At 41.3% G+C, this 20,179-nt stretch overlaps 1 protein-coding gene across 1 annotated transcript in view; it reads left to right on the plus strand.

Annotated features, from left to right (window-relative positions):
- Positions 1-303: 303 nt before the first annotated feature.
- LOC143815979 (angiopoietin-2-like) overlaps positions 304-20,179 on the plus strand; it is a 154,243-nt gene continuing 134,367 nt past the window's right edge. The window contains exon 1 of the mRNA XM_077295832.1: positions 304-702. Within this exon, the coding sequence (XP_077151947.1) occupies positions 409-702 (294 nt within the window). The 5' untranslated portion in view covers positions 304-408. The remainder of the gene's footprint in view (positions 703-20,179) is intronic.

Raw genomic sequence — 20,179 nt, forward strand, 5'->3', positions numbered from 1 at the left:
CTTTTGCGTCTGAGCCTTGACATAACAAGGATGCTGTTCTTGTGTATGTTTCAGAAGTATGGAAATGCTGGCTGTCGACAATGCATATTTCAGAATTGTGGGTTTGTATACGCAGATATATTGCAAAATAGGTGAAAACTGGCATAGTGTTCAGCTTCATGTGGATTACTAATATGTGCAATGACTCATAGCAGTCTGGTGATGTAGAGGTTAATAGATAAAGCATCCTTAGAAGTGTTCCAGCTCTAGTCATATATGGTGGGAGGGAGATTGTGGATAGAGGGGGCTGCTGCTTACAGAGAAAAACTTCCTGAAGTTGACAGGACAACATGGTTTGCTATACGAGGCACTGGCAGCTATCTCACTGAGCAGGCACTAAGCAGGGTCCTTCATTTACTATTCACAACTATGGCGAAAAATGTTATCCTGCTATTCCTATTGAGCTGGCCTCTCCTTACCCCTATAGTAATGGCCACTCACCTGAACATACCTGAGAAACGTCACCACAAGGTGCAGCATGGACACTGCAGCTACACCTTCCTCCTCCCTGAACTTGACAACTGCCACTCACCCCCTTCCGACTACCAGGTTTCCAACTCCTTACAAAGGGATGCACCTGTCCAGGATGACCACCACTGGCCCATTAACAGGATTCGAGAACTTGAGAAGATTATGGAGAACAACACACAGTGGCTGCAAAAGGTAAGAGCTGAAGAATAAAGAATAAGAACTTGCATACATACTGTACAAGACTTAGAGGATGGGTTCAGAAATAGCATTTTCTACAGTCAATAAATACTTTTAGTAAATGGGAAGATGGAGGTGGGAGAAATCTGCACACAAAAAAACACTTAAAAAATGACCCCTATTGGTAAAACCACATTACCTTAGATACTTAACCAATTTCATGGCGGCGTTTCGGATTCCAGTTTGCAGGCAGCATACACAGTAGCAGTACGCACAATAGCACTATGGAATAAAGTGAGTTACTGTGTGGATTTACTATAAATTGCGTGTTGCATTTTCTGCACAGATTTGCATGCAAAAAATCCACAGTATAATACAATACCAGTCGAAAGTAACCTGGTGCTGAAAGAAAATCCACATAGTGACACTTCCTTGTGCAGAATTTCACTTTGTGATGCATTATTTTCCATGGTGTATCTGTAGCAAATTTGCAATAAAATTTGTACATGACATAAAAATTTTCCTGCAGGTTTTGATGAAGATAAGCTGCATATAGACTGCTGAAAAATCGCTAGCAAATGTGCTATACCCTAATGGTGTTTTGCTTTTCTACAATAGGAATTATGGAGCAGATTTATTATTACTCCAGAATTCTGGTGTACATGCCATGCATCACATTTTATATAAGGGTTTTATCCAGTTTTTGAGCCTCACAACACTTTTAGCCAGTTAGTAAATGAAGTCACATACAGTATTTCAGTTCTGTTTAGTACAAAATATTGTATTGAGGAAGTTTGCTGTGTGCTGCGTAAGAAAAAGAAAAGACTATCAGTGTGTACATTAAATTGTTATTTTAGCAATGCTGAATCTGGATGTCAGTCAAATTTATGACTGATTTTTCGTGTGTAAATCAAGTCTAATTCTTGAACAATGAGATCATAGGAAGCTACAGATTGTAACAAATCAATAAATCGTATCCTATGTTCTGTATGTCCTAAAGCTTCATCAGCCAGGCAAGGCTTCTAGAATAACGAAGGAGATAACTTTTTACTATGGTTTAAAATCATATAAAATATAGTTATTTCATATTACAGACTTGCAAATTGAAAAAATTCTGGTTTTGCCTTTATCCTAAGTCATATTGCAAGGCTTGTCAAAGAGTCAATACTGACTTTTAGGATCGCGGCTACTAATAGGTGGCACTACAGTTCTAGTCCTCTTCCTCTCTGAACAGATATTTTGCATATTTAATTTCCCAGAGGAGCAGGAATGGCTTTTAAGTCTCCTCACTCTGATATGCCAGGCCTGGCTCTTCACAAGGAGAACCGTTACCCCTTAGACCTCATATTGCAGAATCAAAATTGTATTTTTTTTTATATGTATGATATTTATATCTATATTTCAATATTTACACATATAATATATCTTGGGAGGTATAAATTATTAGTAATATTAACATAAAGACATATTCCGGAATTTTTATTCCTATCTGGCTTTGTAGTAATGGAAAGTGTGTGTGATACAGAGCAGATGACAAAATACAAATATATAAACTGAGAGTTTTCTGGTTTCTGCCAGTGCTGATTGGTAGATAACTATTTACAGACTGTTTAGTCTATCTAGTGAGCCAGCCGGCCATCCAAATCGGGAGGAAAGCTGAAAAGGGGACATCATGTCTATGACTATTTCCTATTTTGATCAAAAACAGTATTACTAAAAACTCTGTGTTATTTAGATGCACTTTTTGCTTTTTACTTAGTTACAGCAGGGATTTTGCTATTTTTTTCTCCTTTTAGGTTCTATATGTTTTATGGCCAATGTGAACATGCGTTTATGTGTTGCATGTATACCAACTCAAGTCAAGCTCAATTTTTCTGTTTTTTATTTCCTATTTAAAGCGGTATTCTCAAATTGAAAGTTGAAAAATCCTTAAAAGAGGCTCTAAATTCAGGGAATGGAGCTCTGCAGGGAATTTTCAATGGCATTAATATGCGCATGCTCGATCTCTGCTCCATTCATTCTCCAGAACACGTAGAGAGAATTAGTAGTGCTGAGGTCAAGCATGTGCACCTCATTCGTTTCAAGGAGTCTGTAAGGATGGCTTGGTGTCTCAGCAGTGGGGCTCCTAGCAATTAAGTTTTTACCAGTCGAATGGAAAGAATACCTTTCAATTATGGGAATTCCCTAATATACTATGAAAATAATTGTATCTGAGCACTAAGCTGATCATATACTGTACATAAATAGTGATCATGTACTGACAACTTCTGTCTCTGAGCTCCTTGGCCAGTTCCTTTGACCTCATGATTCTCATTTGGTCTGACATGCACTGTGAGCTGTGAGGTCTTATATAGACAGGTGCGTGCCTTTCCAAATTGGCTGGACTCTAATGAAGGAGTAGAACCATCTCAAGGAGGATCACAAGGAAATGGACAGCATGTAACTTAAATATGAGTGTCTGAGCAAAGGGTCTGAATATTTATGACCATGTGATATTTCAGTTTTTCTTTTATTATTAAATTTGCAAAAATTTCTACATTTCTGTTTTTTTTTCAGTCAAAATAGGGTGCAGAGTGTACATTAATGAGAACAAAATGAACTTTTTTGAATTTACCAAATGGCTGCAAAGAAACAAAGAGTGAAAAATTTAATGGGGTAGGAATAATTTCCGTACCCACTGTATTTTACTTGATTAGACATATGCCACATCACAGTCAACTGTTACACTTTCTGAAAGATTTCATTTAGCTGGATCTATATTTCTTACATTCTACACACATTCTATACTAAGTAGCTATTTTCTGAAATTCCTGGAATTTAGAAAATACATCTCCTTATAGACATTAGCTGGTTGTCTAAGAAGAACTGAACTGTCAGCTATGGGGGTAATCACTACAAGATGTGTATGGCAGCTGTTTGCATCTTGGTAACTACTGACATCCAAATGCTCAAAAGGCTTATAGTAATGAAATTTGTTAATGGGAGCAATGCTGGCGTGAATTGCTCTCTGTAGCACTTTTGCTATAAAAATAACATTATTATATTATTCATAATGTAATGACATGACAACACAGGGAGAGGGGAACGGTATTGTCCAGTGTTACATACAGTACACTGTCCAGGATCTATGTCATGAATTGGGGCCTTATTCCCCATTGCTTGAAATTGATGCAGACCAGTGGATGTAACGACACACACCTTAGATGTTTTCCAGTCTAGGCACTTGTACCACTAGGTGTACATATACAGTGGGGCAAAAAAGTATTTAGTCAGTCAGCAATAGTGCAAGTTCCACCACTTAAAAAGATGAGAGGCGTCTGTAATTTACATCATAGGTAGACCTCAACTATGGGAGACAAACTGAGAATAAAAAATCCAGAAAATCACATTGTCTGTTTTTTTATCATTTTATTTGCATATTATGGTGGAAAATAAGTATTTGGTCAGAAACAAACAATCAAGATTTCTGGCTCTCACAGACCTGTAACTTCTTCTTTAAGAGTCTCCTCTTTCCTCCACTCATTACCTCTAGTAATGGCACCTGTTTAAACTTGTTATCAGTATAAAAAGACACCTGTGCACACCCTCAAACAGTCTGACTCCAAACTCCACTATGGTGAAGACCAAAGAGCTGTCAAAGGACACCAGAAACAAAATTGTAGCCCTGCACCAGGCTGGGAAGACTGAATCTGCAATAGCCAACCAGCTTGGAGTGAAGAAATCAACAGTGGGAGCAATAATTAGAAAATGGAAGACATTCAAGACCACTGATAATCTCCCTCGATCTGGGGCTCCACGCAAAATCCCACCCCGTGGGGTCAGAATGATCACAAGAACGGTGAGCAAAAATCCCAGAACCACGCGGGGGGACCTAGTGAATGAACTGCAGAGAGCTGGGACCAATGTAACAAGGCCTACCATAAGTAACACACTACGCCACCATGGACTCAGATCCTGCAGTGCCAGACGTGTCCCACTGCTTAAGCCAGTACATGTCCGGGCCCGTCTGAAGTTTGCTAGAGAGCATTTGGATGATCCAGAGGAGTTTTGGGAGAATGTCCTATGGTCTGATGAAACCAAACTGGAACTGTTTGGTAGAAACACAACTTGTTGTGTTTGGAGGAAAAAGAATACTGAGTTGCATCCATCAAACACCATACCTACTGTAAAGCATGGTGGTGGAAACATCATGCTTTGGGGCTGTTTCTCTGCAAAGGGGCCAGGACGACTGATCCGGGTACATGAAAGAATGAATGGGTCCATGTATCGTGAGATTTTGAGTGCAAACCTCCTTCCATCAGCAAGGGCATTGAAGATGAAACGTGGCTGGGTCTTTCAACATGACAATGATCCAAAGCACACTGCCAGGGCAACGAAGGAGTGGCTTCGTTAAAAGCATTTCAAGGTCCTGGAGTGACCTAGCCAGTCTCCAGATCTCAACCCTATAGAAAACCTTTGGAGGGAGTTGAAAGTCCGTGTTGCCAAGCGAAAAGCCAAAAACATCACTGCTCTAGAGGAGATCTGCATGGAGGAATGGGCCAACATACCAACAACAGTGTGTGGCAACCTTGTGAAGACTTACAGAAAACGTTTGACCTCTGTCATTGCCAACAAAGGATATATTACAAAGTATTGAGATGAAATTTTGTTTCTGACCAAATACTTATTTTCCACCATAATATGCAAATAAAATGTTAAAAAAACAGACAATGTGATTTTCTGGATTTTTTTTTCTCAGTTTGTCTCCCATAGTTGAGGTCTACCTATGATGTAAATTACAGACGCCTCTCATCTTTTTAAGTGGTGGAACTTGCACTATTGCTGAATGACTAAATACTTTTTTGCCCCACTGTATATCCTGTATATATATATATATATATATATATATATATATATATATATATATATATATATATATATATATATATATCACTGCTGGCAATATGAAATCGCAGTGTGATGACCTGGTTAGACACATCAGTCTTAAGTCTTAACACATCGCATTGAGAAAGCTGGTTATAAACTTCTCTGGGGGTGTTTTCTTTCTTTCTCCTGTATGATGCTGCATGGTTATGATTGATCTGTGTCATACATGGGGTAAAATAAACACCATCAGAGAAGCATCTCTGTTAATACTTCTTGGTTGAATGGATAATCAGCATCTAAATATTACATGCAAATATCTCTGCAATAACTTTGCAGTACTGGGGTCCTGGGTTCGAATCCCACAAAGGGGTTTATATATTCTCCTCATGTTTGCGTGGGTTTACTTTGGGTTCTTCGGTTCCCTCCTACACTCCAAAGACATAGTGATAGGGAATTTAGATTGTGAGTCCTAATGGGAACAATGATCTCGATGTCTATAAAGCGCTATGGAAATAATGATGCTCAACAGAGATGAGAAATAAAAAAATAAAACTATGTTTTATTCAGCTCTTGAGCCCTTTGTCTTTATGGTGCCTGTTTAGTATGTAAGAAGTGGTGAACGATTCTCTTTAACCCCTCCAAAGCCTGTTTTCACCTAAGTGACACGGCCAATTTTTACAATTCTGACCACTGTCACTTTATGAGGTCATAACTCTGAAACGATTCAACGGATCCTGGAGATTGTTTTCTCGTGACATATTGTACTTTATGATAGTGGTAAAACTTCTTCGATATGACTTGCATTTATTTGTGAAAAAAACAGAAATTTGTCGAAAATTATGAAAATTTAGCAATTTTCAAATTTTTCATTTTTATGCCCTTAAATTAGAGAGTTATATCACATAATATAGTTAATAAACAACATTTCCCACATGTCTGCTTTACATCAGCACAATTTTGGAAACATAATTTTATTTTGTTAAGGAGTTATAAGGGTTAAAAGTTGACCAGCGATTTCTCATTTTTGCAACAAAATTTGCAAAACCATTTTTTTTACGGACCACCTCACACTTAAAGTGACTTTGAGGGGTCTATATGACAGAAAATGCCCAAAAGTGACACCATTCTAAAAACTGCACCCCTCAAGGTACTCAAAACCACATTCAAAAAGTTTATTAACCCTTCAGGTGCTTCACAGGAATTTTTGTAATGTTTAAAAAAAATTGAACATTTAACTTTTTTTTCACAAAATTTTTACTTCAGATCCAATTTGTTTTATTTTACCAAGGGTAACAGGAGAAATTGGACCAAAAAAGTTGTTGTACAATTTGTCCTGAGTACGCCGATACCCCACATGTTGGGGTAAACCATTGATTGGGCACATGGCAGAGCTCGGAAGGGAAGGAGCGCCATTTGACTTTTCAATGCAAAATTGGCTGGAATTGAGATCGGAACCCATGTCGTGTTTGGAGAGCCCCTGACGTGCCTAAACAGTGGAAACCCCCACAAGTGACACCATTTTGGAAAGTAGACCCTCTAAGGAACTAATCTAGATGTGTGGTGAGCACTTTGAACCTCCAAGTGCTTCACAGAAGTTTATAATGTAGAGCCGTAAAAAAAATTAATATTAATTTTCACAAAAAATGATCTTTTTGCCCCAAATTTTTTATTTTCCCAAGGGTAGCAGGATAAATTGGACCCCAAAAGTTGTTGTGCAATTTGTCCTGAGTACGCTGATACTTTATATATGGGGATAAACCACTGTTTGGGCGCATGGCAGAGCTCGGAAGGGAAGGAGCGCCATTTGACTTTTCAATGCAAAATTGGCTGGAATTGAGATCGGAACCCATGTCGTGTTTGGAGAGCCCCTGACGTGCCTAAACAGTGGAAACCCCCACAAGTGACACCATTTTGGAAAGTAGACCCTCTATGGAACTAATCTAGATGTGTGGTGAGCACTTTGAACCTCCAAGTTCTTCACAGAAGTTTATAATGTAGAGCCGTAAAAAAAAATTAATATTAATTTTCACAAAAAATGATCTTTTTGCCCCAAATTTTTTATTTTCCCAAGGGTAGCAGGATAAATTGGACCCCAAAAGTTGTTGTGCAATTTGTCCTGAGTACGCTGATACTTCATATATGGGGATAAACCACTGTTTGGGCGCATGGCAGAGCTCGGAAGGGAAGGAGCGCCATTTGACTTTTCAATGCAAAATTGGCTGGAATTGAGATCGGAACCCATGTCGTGTTTGGAGAGCCCCTGACGTGCCTAAACAGTGGAAACCCCCACAAGTGACACCATTTTGGAAAGAAGATCCCCTAAGGAACTTATTTAGATGTGTGGTGAGCACTTTTAACCCCCAGTTGTTTCACTAAAGTTTAGAATGTAGCGCTGTGAAAATTAAAAAATCATTTTTTCTTTCCACAAAATGATGTTTTAGCCCGCAATTTTTTTTCCCCCAAGGGTAACAGGAGAAATTGGACCACAAAAGTTATTGTCCAATTTGTCCTGAGTACGCTGATACCCCATACATTGGGGGGAACCACTGTTTGGGCGCACGGCAGAGCTCGGAAGGGAAGGAGCGCCGTTTGAAATGCAGACTTAGATGGATTAGTCTGCAGGTGTCATGTTGCATTTGCAGAGCCCCTGATGTACCTAAACAGTAGAAACCCCCCACAAGTGACCCCATATTGGAAACTAGACCCCCCACGGAACTTATCTAGATGTGTTGTGAGAACTTTGAACCAACAAGTGTTTCACTACAGTTTATCACGCAGAGCCGTGAAAATAAAAAATATTTTTTTTTCCACAAAAATTATATTTTAGCCCCCATGTTTTTATTTTCCCAAGGGTAACAGGAGAAATTGGACAACAAAAGTTGTTGTCCAATTTGTCCTGAGTACGCTGATACCCCATATATGGGGGGAACCACTGTTTGTGCGCACGGCAGAGCTCGGAAGGTAAGGAGCGCCGTTTGAAATGCAGACTTAGATGGATTGGTCTGCAGGTGTCATGTTGCATTTGCAGAGCCCCTGATGTACCTAAACAGTAGAAACCCCCCACAAGTGACCCCATATTGGAAACTAGACCCCCCATGGAACTTATCTAGATGTGTTGTGAGAACTTTGAACCCCCAAGTGCTTCACTACAGTTTATAACGCAGAGCCGCGAAAATAAAAAATATATTTTTTTCCACGAAAATTATATTTTAGCCCCCATGTTTTTATTTTCCCAAGGGTAAGGCTGGTTTCACACTTGCGTTTTTATCTGCATGCGTTTTTTTAAAAAACGCATGTGTGAAAAAACGCATGTAAACGCGGTAAAACGCATGCGTTTTTTAGACGCATGCGTTTTTATAGAAAAACACAAGAAAACAAGAAAAAACCCAAAAACCCTAACCCTACCCCTAACCCTATAACCCTACCCCTACCCCTACCCCTAACCTGAAATACGTGGCACTGAAATACGTGGCACTGAAATACGTTTATATACGTATATACATATATAAGTGCCACGACATTTCAGTGGCCACGTATATAAGTGCCACGTATATAAGTGCCACGTATATAAGTGCCACGTATATAAGTGCCACGTATATGCCACAATATTTCAGTGGCCACGTATATAAGTGCCACGTATATAAGTACCACGTATATAAGTGCCACGTATTTCAGTGCCACGTATTTCAGTGCCACGTATATAAGCGCCACGTATTTCACGTAAATGCCACGATATTTCAGTGCCACGTATTTCACTGAAATACGTGGCACTGAAATATCGTGGCACTGAAAGACGTGGCACTGAAAGACGTGGCACTGAAATATTGTGGCACTGAAATACGTGGCACTGAAATACGTGGCACTGAAAGACGTGGCACTGAAATACGTGCCACTGAAATACGTGGCACTGAAATACGTGGCACTATGACTGTCAGAAAATGTTCATTAAACGGTTAGGGGTGAGTTTAGGGGTAGGGTTAGGGTTTGGATCCCTTTATCACCTTGATGGTGGTGGGTGACTTTTCAGTGTGTGTTCTGTTTTTTTTCTATAAAAACGCATTCGTTCTTAACGCAAACAAACACGTTGAGATCAGACGCCATGTCGCGTTTGGAGAGCCCCTGATGTGCCTAAACAGTGAAAACTCCCCAATTCTAACTGAAACCCTAACCCCAACCCTAATCCTAGTCCTAACCCTAGCGCTACTTTCACACTAGCGTTATTTTGCATACATCGCAATGCGTCGTTTTGGCGAAAAAACGCATCCTGCAAAGTCATCTGCAGGATGCGTTTTTTCCCCATAGACTAACATTAGCGATGTATTGACACACGTCGCAAGCGTTACATGTAACTTTTTTTGTGCCGACGGTCCACCATTTCCGACCGCGCATGCGCGGCTGGAACTCCGCCCCCACCTCCCCGTACCTCACAATGGGGCAGCGGATGCGTGGAAAAACAGCATCCACTGCCCCCGTTGTGCGGCGCTTGCACAGTATGCGTCGGTATGTCGGGCCAACGCAGCGCGACGGCCCCGTACCGACGCTAGTGTGAAAGTAGCCTAACGGGAAAATGGAAATAAATATATTTTTTTACATTTTATTATTTTTCCCTAACTAAGGGGGTGATGAAGGAGGGTTTGATTTACTTTTATAGCGTTTTTTGGGCGGATTTTTATGGTTGGCAGCCATCACACACTAAAAGACGCTTTTTATTGCAAAAAATAGTTTTTGCATCACCACATTTTGAGAGCTATAATTTTTCCATATTTTGGTCCACAGAGTCATGTGAGATCTTGTTTTTTGCAGGACGAGTTGACGTTTTTAGTGGTACCATTTTCGGGTACATGACATTTTTTGATCGCTTTTTATTCCGATTTTTGGGAGGCGGAATGAACAAAAACCAGCAATTCCTGAAATTCTTTTAGGGGGGGGGGCGTTTATACCGTTCCGCGTTTGGTAAAAAGGATAAAGCAGTTTTATTCTTCGGGTCAGTACGATTACAGCGATACCTCATTTATGTAATTTTTTTATGTTTTGGCGCTTTTACACAATAAAAACTATTTTATATAATAAAATAATTGTTTTTGCATCGCTTTATTCTGAGGACTATAACTTTTTTATTTTTCTGCTGATGATGCTGTATGGCGGCTTTTTTTTTGTGGGACAAGATGACGTTTTCAGCGGTACCATGGTTATTTATATCCGTCTTTTTGATCGCGTGTTATTACACTTTTTGTTTGGCGGTATGAGCCTCATTTTTTGTGTGTTTTTTTTACGGTGTTCACTGAAGGGGTTAACTAGTGATATAGTTTTATAGGTGGGGTCGTTACGGACGCGGCGATACTAAATATGTGTACTTTTATTGTGTGATTTTTTTTTATTTAGATAAAGAAATGTATTTATGGGAATATTTTTTTTATTTTTTTTATTTAGGAATTTTTTTATTTTTTTTTACACATGTGAAAATTTTTTTTTTACTTTTTTACTTTGTCCCAGGGGGGGACATCACAGATCGGTGATCTGACAGTGTGCACAGCACTCTGTCAGATCATCGATCTGACAGGCACATTGCAGAGGCTTGCCGGCGCCTGCTATGAGGAATTCTCAGCAGACGCCGGCAAGCAGGGTCATCTCATGACCCGGAAGGAGTCCCGCGGCCATCTTGGATCCGGGGACTCCTTCCAGGTCACCAGAGCAGCGCGATCTCATTGCGCTGCTCCGGTGGGAGAGCGCAGGGAGCCCCCGTCCCTGCGCGATCCCCCTCTATGCCGCTGTCACTATTGACAGCGGCATCAGAGGGGTTAAATGCCCGCGATCGGCGACAGCGCCGATCGTGGGCATTGCTGCGGGGTGTCAGCTGTCATATACAGCTGACACCCGCACCCAATCACCGCGGCGCTCAGCGGGAGACCACGGTGATCGATGCGCCGTACTAGTACTGCGGCTGGCACTAATGCAGTGCCGGCAGCGCCGTACTAGTACGGCGCATGGCACGAAGGGGTTAAAATCACAGACACCACATCCATATTTAGATTACTATTTTAATATTATTCAACAAAATCCTAATTATTCCATCCCAGTAGTGACTAAGACTAGGACATTCCTATAATATAACACCACAATAGCTGTAGCTTTGGAATCTGCTGCCCCACTTACACATACCAAAGCTCGCAAAATCAACAGACAGCCCTGGCACACCAGCCTGACCAAAGAACTGAGGCGAGCTTCCAGGGCTGCTGAGCGCAGATGGAAAAGATCCCACTCCAACGACCACTTCATCGCATTCAAACAGTCCCTCACTACTTTCAAGACCACACTCGCCACAGCTAAACAAACCTACTTCTCATCTCTCATATCCTCCCTGTCTCACAACCCTAAACAGTTATTCAACACTTTCAATTCTCTCCTCTGTCCCCCAGCACCTCCTCCCTCCCCACTCATCTCAGCTGAAGACTTTGCCTCATTTTTCAAGCAGAAGATTGATAGCATCAGAGACAGTTTTGGTCAACAAGCCCCAGAGCCCTTCCTCCCGACTTCCCAGCCCTCCACCTCCAAAACCAACTTCTCCACCATTACAGAAGATCAACTCTCCACTCTACTCTCAAGATCGCATCTCACCACCTGTGCACTTGACCCACTCCCATCCCACCTCATCCCAAACCTCACCACAGTCTTCATCCCAACCCTAACCCATCTCTTCAACCTATCACTAACAACTGGTGTTTTCCCCTCAAGCTTTAAACATGACTCCATCACACCTATCCTCAAAAAGCCCTCTCTTGACCCATCCTCTGTATCTAGCTATCGCCCTATATCACTTCTCCCTTATGCCTCCAAACTACTGGAACAACACATCTACCTTGAACTGTCCTCCCATCTCTCTTCTTGCTCCCTCTTTGACCGCCTACAATCTGGCTTCCGGTCACACCACTCCACTGAAACTGCCCTAACTAAGGTCACCAATGACCTCCTAACCGCCAAGAGCAAGCGACACTACTCTGTTCTCCTCCTCCTCGACCTGTCGGCTGCCTTTGACACAGTGGACCATTCCCTATTATTTCAGACCCTCTCATCCCTTGGCATCACAGACTTGGCCCTATCCTGGATCTCATCATACCTAACAGACCGGACATTCAGCGTCTCCCACTCACACACCACCTCCTCACCTCGCCCCCTATCTGTCGGAGTCCCGCAAGGTTCAGTCCTCGGGCCCCTGCTCTTCTCCATTTACACCTTTGGCCTGGGACAGCTCATAGAATCTCATGGCTTTCAGTATCACCTCTATGTTGATGACACACAGATCTACATCTCTGGACCAGATATCACCTCCCTACTAACCAGAATCCCTCAATGTCTGTCCACTATTTCATCCTTCTTCTCCGCTAGATTTCTGAAACATAACATGGACAAAACAGAATTCATCATCTTTCCCCCATCTCACGCGACCCCCCCAACGAACCTAACCATTACAGTAAATGGCTGCCCACTCTCCCCAGTCCCACAAGCTCGCTGCCTCGGGGTAATCCTTGACGCTGATCTCTCCTTCAAACCACATATCCAAGCCCTTTCCACTTCCTGCCGACTTCAACTCAAAAATATTTCACGAATCCGTTCATTCCTCAACCAAGAATCTGCAAAAACCCTAGTCCATGCCCTCATCATCTCTCGCCTTGACTACTGCAACCTCCTGCTCTGTGGCCTCCCCTCAAACACTCTCGCACCCCTCCAATCTATTCTAAACTCTGCTGCCCGACTAATCCACCTGTCCCCCCGCTATTCCCTGGCCTCTCCCCTCTGTCAATCCCTCCACTGGCTCCCCATTGCCCAAAGACTCCAGTACAAAACCCTAACCATGACATACAAAGCCATCCACAACCTGTCTCCTCCATACATCTGTGACCTCGTCTCCCGGTACTTACCTACACGCAACCTCCGATCCTCACAAGATCTCCTTCTCTACTCCCCTCTTATCTCCTCTTCCCACAATCGCATACAAGATTTCTCTCGCATATCACCCCTACTCTGGAACCCTCTACCACAACACATCAGACTCTCGCCTACCATCGAAATCTTCAAAAAGAACCTGAAGACTCACCTCTTCCGACAAGCCTACAACCTGCAGTAACCACCGATCAACCAAACCGCTGCACGACGAGCTCTATCCTCACCTACTGTATTCTCACCCATCCCTTGTAGATTGTGAGCCTTCGCGGGCAGGGTCCTCACTCCTCCTGTACCAGTTATGACTTGTATTGTTTAAGATTATTGTACTTGTTTTTATTATGTATACCCCTCCTCACATGTAAAGCGCCATGGAATAAATGGCGCTATAACAATAAATAATAATAATAATAATAATAATATGGCTACAAAATTTGCCTGGGAATACAAACAAGTATATAGTATCTTTTGAAATTGAAATTTGCCAGCTTTGCTGAATTTTCACCAAAAAATCAATTTGCTGGGAATAAATTTGCGTCTAATGTCAATATTGCAAATCCCTATATGCCCGAAGAAGACATGCATAACACACTCAGGTCTCCTAGTTATGTAATTGACCCCTTTCCAGCTTTTGAACCAAAATGCTAAATTAGGACAGAGGAGTATTGTTTGCAGTGTGTGAAAATTAAAAAAGATATGTTGCTAAAATGCCATACTGCTGCTTATCACAGATGAATGAATTCACAGTCACACTGACTCTGCAGGTTCAGCAACTTCCTATCACTGGAATATTTGTATTATTATTCACAGAGATTGCTCAAACAAGCATATAAAATGGACAAGTTCAACGCGAGAAAAATATCAGATTGCGCTTGGACCAATTGAATTGGACCAGTTATTCAAGGAGGCCTTGTAGATCTGCGTTGTTTTTCTTAGGCCTCATCGGCCTGAGGAATAAATCAGAGCATGCTGCAAGTGGATCCATAAATCGGATGAGCCTTGCCAATGCAAGTCTATGGGTGCATGAAAAAAACATACACCACATGGACCATCCGTATGGCGCCAAAAATAAAGGTACAGCATGCCAAAGAACCAGGACATTGCATCATCCAAGACCATGAACTTGGGCTTCTGGAAGAGGGCTGGCAACCATACAAAAAAAATAGCACACCTGCAAGGAGATCTTGACAAAAATGGCACTGCATATTAATATGAAAATGCTGCTAGTCCTCATCCAAGAGAGGCCAGAACTTTGGGACATCTGTGACCCTGCCTATGTGGACTGTAGCCGAAGGGATGCATCGTGGATCAACATTTGCCGCACCATGTACCCAGATTACAAATCAAGCACATGAGAGGAGCAAGATTCAATAAGTAAATATGGCTATTTTTTAAGGCATCTTATAAATTTACATGGAACCTGTTACCAGAAAAAATGCTGTTAACCTTCAGATATGGGGTTAATTTGCATTGTGAGCACCATGGTGGCTCAGCGGTTAGCACTGCAGCGCTGGAGTCCTGGGATCAAATCCCACCAAGGACAACATCTGCAAGGAGTTTGTATGTTCTCCCCTTGTTTGTGTGGGTTTCTTCCCACACTCCAAAGACATACTGATAGGGAATTTAGATTGTGAGCCCCATCGGGGACAGTGATGTTAATGTGTGCAAACTGTAAAGCGCTGCGGAATATGTTGGCGCTATATAAATAAAGTGATTATTATTTTTTATTATTATTAATAGGGTTATTAACCTGCACAGCAACCGCATTTAGACGAACTTTGCTGGAAGAAAATGAAGTCTTGTGCACTTGTGATCATGCACACTGCACCTTTGAAGCTGGAAAGCATACACCTGGCTTCAGAGGCGCAATGATGTGTCTGAAGACGAGAGCATGCACAATATTTGGAGGGAGCTAAAGATGACACCGACTCCTGCAAATCATGTTATCCTGTGGTCCTGATAATATGCAAGGAGGGCCAACAGATCTGGGGAAATTAACGCCCATTAACTCGTCAAGGCCTAATTAGCATAAGAAAAACATAGCTTACAAATACTTTTTTTAAAAACATGAATTTTAAGTGACTAACAAGTTAAAGGGCAGGGAATTTAGTAATAAATACACGAATGCTGCTGGGTTGGAAGGCATGGGGGACCTGACAGATTCCCTTGTATTAAATTTCGACAAACGTTTTTGCTTTTCAAATGTTGAACCTATGAAAATTTACAAGACCACTACGCCGCAGCTTTGCCTATATTGGCAGAGCTGGGAAAAATTCACTGCAAATTGTCAGATTCAGTGAATTGGGACCACAGCATACAAAAATGAAACTGACAAGGTCTCTATTGCAGAGGGAAACCTGTTAAAAGTGCAGAATACAAGACTTAATAGCCATAAATAGTATGATCCCTCATGTACACATATGAAATCTTATTCTCAAAAGCTACCACAAAGTTTATTGTAAAGAAGGGGAGGAAAACATTATGCTGATATTGAAGAAGTTGTGGTTCCAAGGCTGACACAATATCCAAAGCATTACTGTTTCTATAATGCACTGAGCATTTAAATATCGCTGTTAGTGTGCACCAAATTGTAACAAATATATAGGTGCTTCTCACAAAATTAGAATATCATCAAAAAGTTAATTTATTTCAGTTCTTTAATACAAAAAGTGAAACTCATATATTAGATAGAGTCATTACAAACAGAGTGATCTACTTCAAATGTTTATTTCTGTTAATGTTGATGATTATGGCTTACAGACAATGGAAACCCAAACGTCATTATCTCAGTAAATTAGAATACCGCACTTTATAACACCAGCTTAAAAAATTATTTTAAAATCCGAAATCTTGGCCTACTGAAATGTATGTTCAGTAAATGCACTCAGTACTTGGTCGGGGCTCCTTTTGCATCAATTACTGCATCAATGCGGCGTGGCATGGAGGGGATCAGCCTGTGACACTGCTAAGGTGTTATGGAAGGCCAGGTTGTTTTGATAGCAGCATTCAACTCATCTGCATTGTTGGGTCTGGTGTCTCATCTTCCTCTTGACAATGCGCAATAGATTCTCTATGAGGTTAAGGTCAGGCAATTTTGTTGGCCAATCAAGCACAACGATACTGTTGTTTTTAAACCAGGTATTGGTACTTTTAGCAGTGTGGACAGGTGCCAAGTCCTGCTGGAGAATGACATTTCCATCTCCAAAAAGCTTGTCATCAAAGGGAAGCAGGAAGTGCTATAAAGTTCCTGGTAGACGGCTGCGCTAACTTTGGTCTTGATAAAACACAGTGGACCTACACCAGCAGATGACATGGCTCCTAAACCATCACAGATTGTGGAAACTTCACACTAGACCTCAAGAAGCTTGGATTGTGTGCCTCAGCATTCTTCCTCCTGACTCTGGGACCTTGATTTCCAAATGAAAGGCAAAATTTACTTTTATCTGAAAACAACACAGTGGACCACTTAGCAACAGTCCAGTTCTTGTTTTCCTTGGCTCAGGTAAGACGCTTTTGGCGTTGTCTATTGGTCATGAATGACTTGACACAAGGAACGCGACACTTGTAGCCCATGTCCTGGATACATCTGTGTGTGGTGGCTCTTGAAGCAATGACTCCAGCAGCAGTCCACTCCTTGTGAATCTCCTCCAACTTTTTGTATGACCTTTTCTTAACAATCCTTTCAAGGCTGTGGTTATCTTGGTTGCTTGTGCACCTTTTTCTACCACACTTTTTCCTTCCACTCAACTTTCCTTTAATATGCTTGGATACAGAACTCTATGAACAGCCAGTTTCTTTAGCAATTACCTTTTGTGGCTTACTCTCCTTGTGGAGTGTGTCAATGGCAGCCTTCTGGACATCTGTCAAGTCAGCAGTCTTCCCCAAGTTTGTGAAGCCTACTGAAACAGACTAAGGGACCTTTTTAAATGCTTTGGAAACCTTTGTAGGTGTGTTTTGTTAATTATTCTAATTTCCTGAGATAATGACTTTTCGGTTTTCATTGGCTGTAAGCCATAATCACCAACATGAACAGAAATAAACACTTGAAATAGATCACTCTGTAATGACTCTATATAATGTATGAATTTCACTTTTTGTATTGAAGAACTGAAATAAATTAACTTTTTGATGATATTCTAATTTTGTTAGAAGCATCTGTAACTGATAAAACTGATACAACCAAGTAAGGCTATGGCCAACGTTGAGCAGGAGCACCACTGCGTTTCATAAGGTGCCAACCTCGCTGTCCACGCAGCTCTTGTGAGTTATCTGATCCTAATTTTGTATCTTTGATCATTTGATAGCTATAGTGTCATCTCTGTGTTTTTTGTATAGATATATAAATCTTTTGATTCCTATTAAAATAATAATTGTAATTTTTAAGTAGGAAATTGATTTTTTTATGTAGATCCGTTTTACACTGTAAGAATTTTAGCAAAACTGAGTAGCCTGCATTGTGAGAAAAAAAAACAGCTAGGCCAGTGATGGTGTTATCGCCTCTCAGAGAACAGCTGTTCCATGATGATGGTACATGAAGGACAGGAAGAGAATGACAGGTCATAACAGCAAATACAAATGTTGACACATTCCATTTTCCTCTCATTTTCCTCAAAATTAATTAAATTTAATGAAAAACAAAATCCTAAGCTATACCTGTTAATTGTGCTGCTGAACTTTTTGGCGCAACATACCGTAAATAAAATTATTATATCTTATATTAATTATTCCAATACACATATGATTCTCCTTAACTGGCAATGGCTTCAGCTTTTAGGACTCCGTTAATAAGTATCAGCAGCCCGTCTTTTAAATTGTTTTCTACTGTAGAATTAGTTGGTGTCTTGTAAGCTCAGCTCTCCAATAGATCATGTTTCCTGTCAAATACTAACGTCTGGTGCTTGTGACATAACCATAAAGTCAAAAGGACAAGTAGCTTTTACAGGAAATGAAAAAATGTGTTCTAGAATAACTTGGATTCCAGAACTTGTAGATTTTAGGAGATTCACTAAATGTAAACAATTTAATGGATTTGAGGGACTAGAAAAAAAAGATTTGCTTTTTTTGTAAACACCCACTCTTGTCCATAGTCAAAGGCTACGTGCCCATGATCAGGAACAGTAGCATTTTGGGTGCAACGTATTGTAACTAGTGTTGAGCATTCCGATACCGCAAGTATCGGGTATCGGCCAATACTTGCGGTATCGGAATTCCGATACCGGGATTCCGATACTTGCCGCGTATCGGATACCGGAATCGGAAGTTCCCAGATTCAAAATTCCGAAATTCAGCCAATGAGAATGATTCCAAGTGTGGGCACATCCTGTTTAGCATGGAGGGCATGAAACTACTGGCAAGGCTGTGATTGGCTGCTGAAATGATGTCATGATGCAGTTTAAAAGTCGCTGGCGCCATTTTGCGATCACTCTGCTGTGAATTCAGTTAGTGACAGGACGCTGTTTGCTGACTGAGGGACAGTTTAGAGATAGCGATTTGCTTCTTTGTGCTTTCCAAAGGCTAATTTAGCAACCGCTGTGTTCACCTACTATTCACCTTGCTTTTGCCTTGTAGCGCTGTTTTCACAGCGATCTGCAAGGTCTGTGTGTGTGTGTGTGTGAGTGCAGCCCACTCTCTAGTCTGAGTGCAGCCACATAGGCCATCCATAGCTGGTTGTATTCAGTTCAGGGAGGGTGGTTCATTGCCTCATACTGTTCTTTTTTTTTTTTTTTTTTTTTTTTCAAGTAGTGTAGTCTGCTGCTAATTTATTCAAAAAAATCCTATTAGTGTCTTTCCACCCGTCTCCAGCTAATTTGTGGAAAAACACTACATAGGATAAAGTAGAGGAGGGTTTTTGGGCCTTGCAGCGCCGTTTACGGCTGTCTGCACGGTCTCCGTGTGACTGCAGCTCGCCCTGTAGTCTGTGAGCAGCCGTAGCCTGGTTGTCTCCAGCTCAGGGTTGTTCACTGCGTCATACCGCCAAATCAATTTTAATTTTTTTTCAAGTAGTGTAGTCTGCTGCTAATTAATTTAAAAAAATCCTATTAGTGTCTTTCCACCCGTCTCCAGCTAATTTGTGGAAAAACACTACATAGGATAAAGTAGAGGAGGGTTTTTGGGCCTTGCAGCGCCGTTTACGGCTGTCTGCACGGTCTCCGTGTGACTGCAGCTCGCCCTGTAGTCTGTGAGCAGCCGTAGCCTGGTTGTCTCCAGCTCAGGGTTGTTCACTGCGTCATACCGCCAAATCAATTTTAATTTTTTTTCAAGTAGTGTAGTCTGCTGCTAATTAATTTAAAAAAATCCTATTAGTGTCTTTCCACCCGTCTCCAGCTAATTTGTGGAAAAACACTACATAGGATAAAGTAGAGGAGGGTTTTTGGGCCTTGCAGCGCCGTTTACGGCTGTCTGCACGGTCTCCGTGTGACTGCAGCTCGCCCTGTAGTCTGTGAGCAGCCGTAGCCTGGTTGTCTCCAGCTCAGGGTTGTTCACTGCGTCATACCGCCAAATCAATTTTAATTTTTTTTCAAGTAGTGTAGTCTGCTGCTAATTAATTTAAAAAAATCCTATTAGTGTCTTTCCACCCGTCTCCAGCTAATTTGTGGAAAAACACTACATAGGATAAAGTAGAGGAGGGTTTTTGGGCCTTGCAGCGCCGTTTACGGCTGTCTTCACGGTCTCCGTGTGACTGCAGCTC

This window comes from Ranitomeya variabilis, chromosome 3 (genome assembly GCF_051348905.1).
Source record: "Ranitomeya variabilis isolate aRanVar5 chromosome 3, aRanVar5.hap1, whole genome shotgun sequence".
Classification (NCBI taxonomy): domain Eukaryota; kingdom Metazoa; phylum Chordata; class Amphibia; order Anura; family Dendrobatidae; genus Ranitomeya; species Ranitomeya variabilis.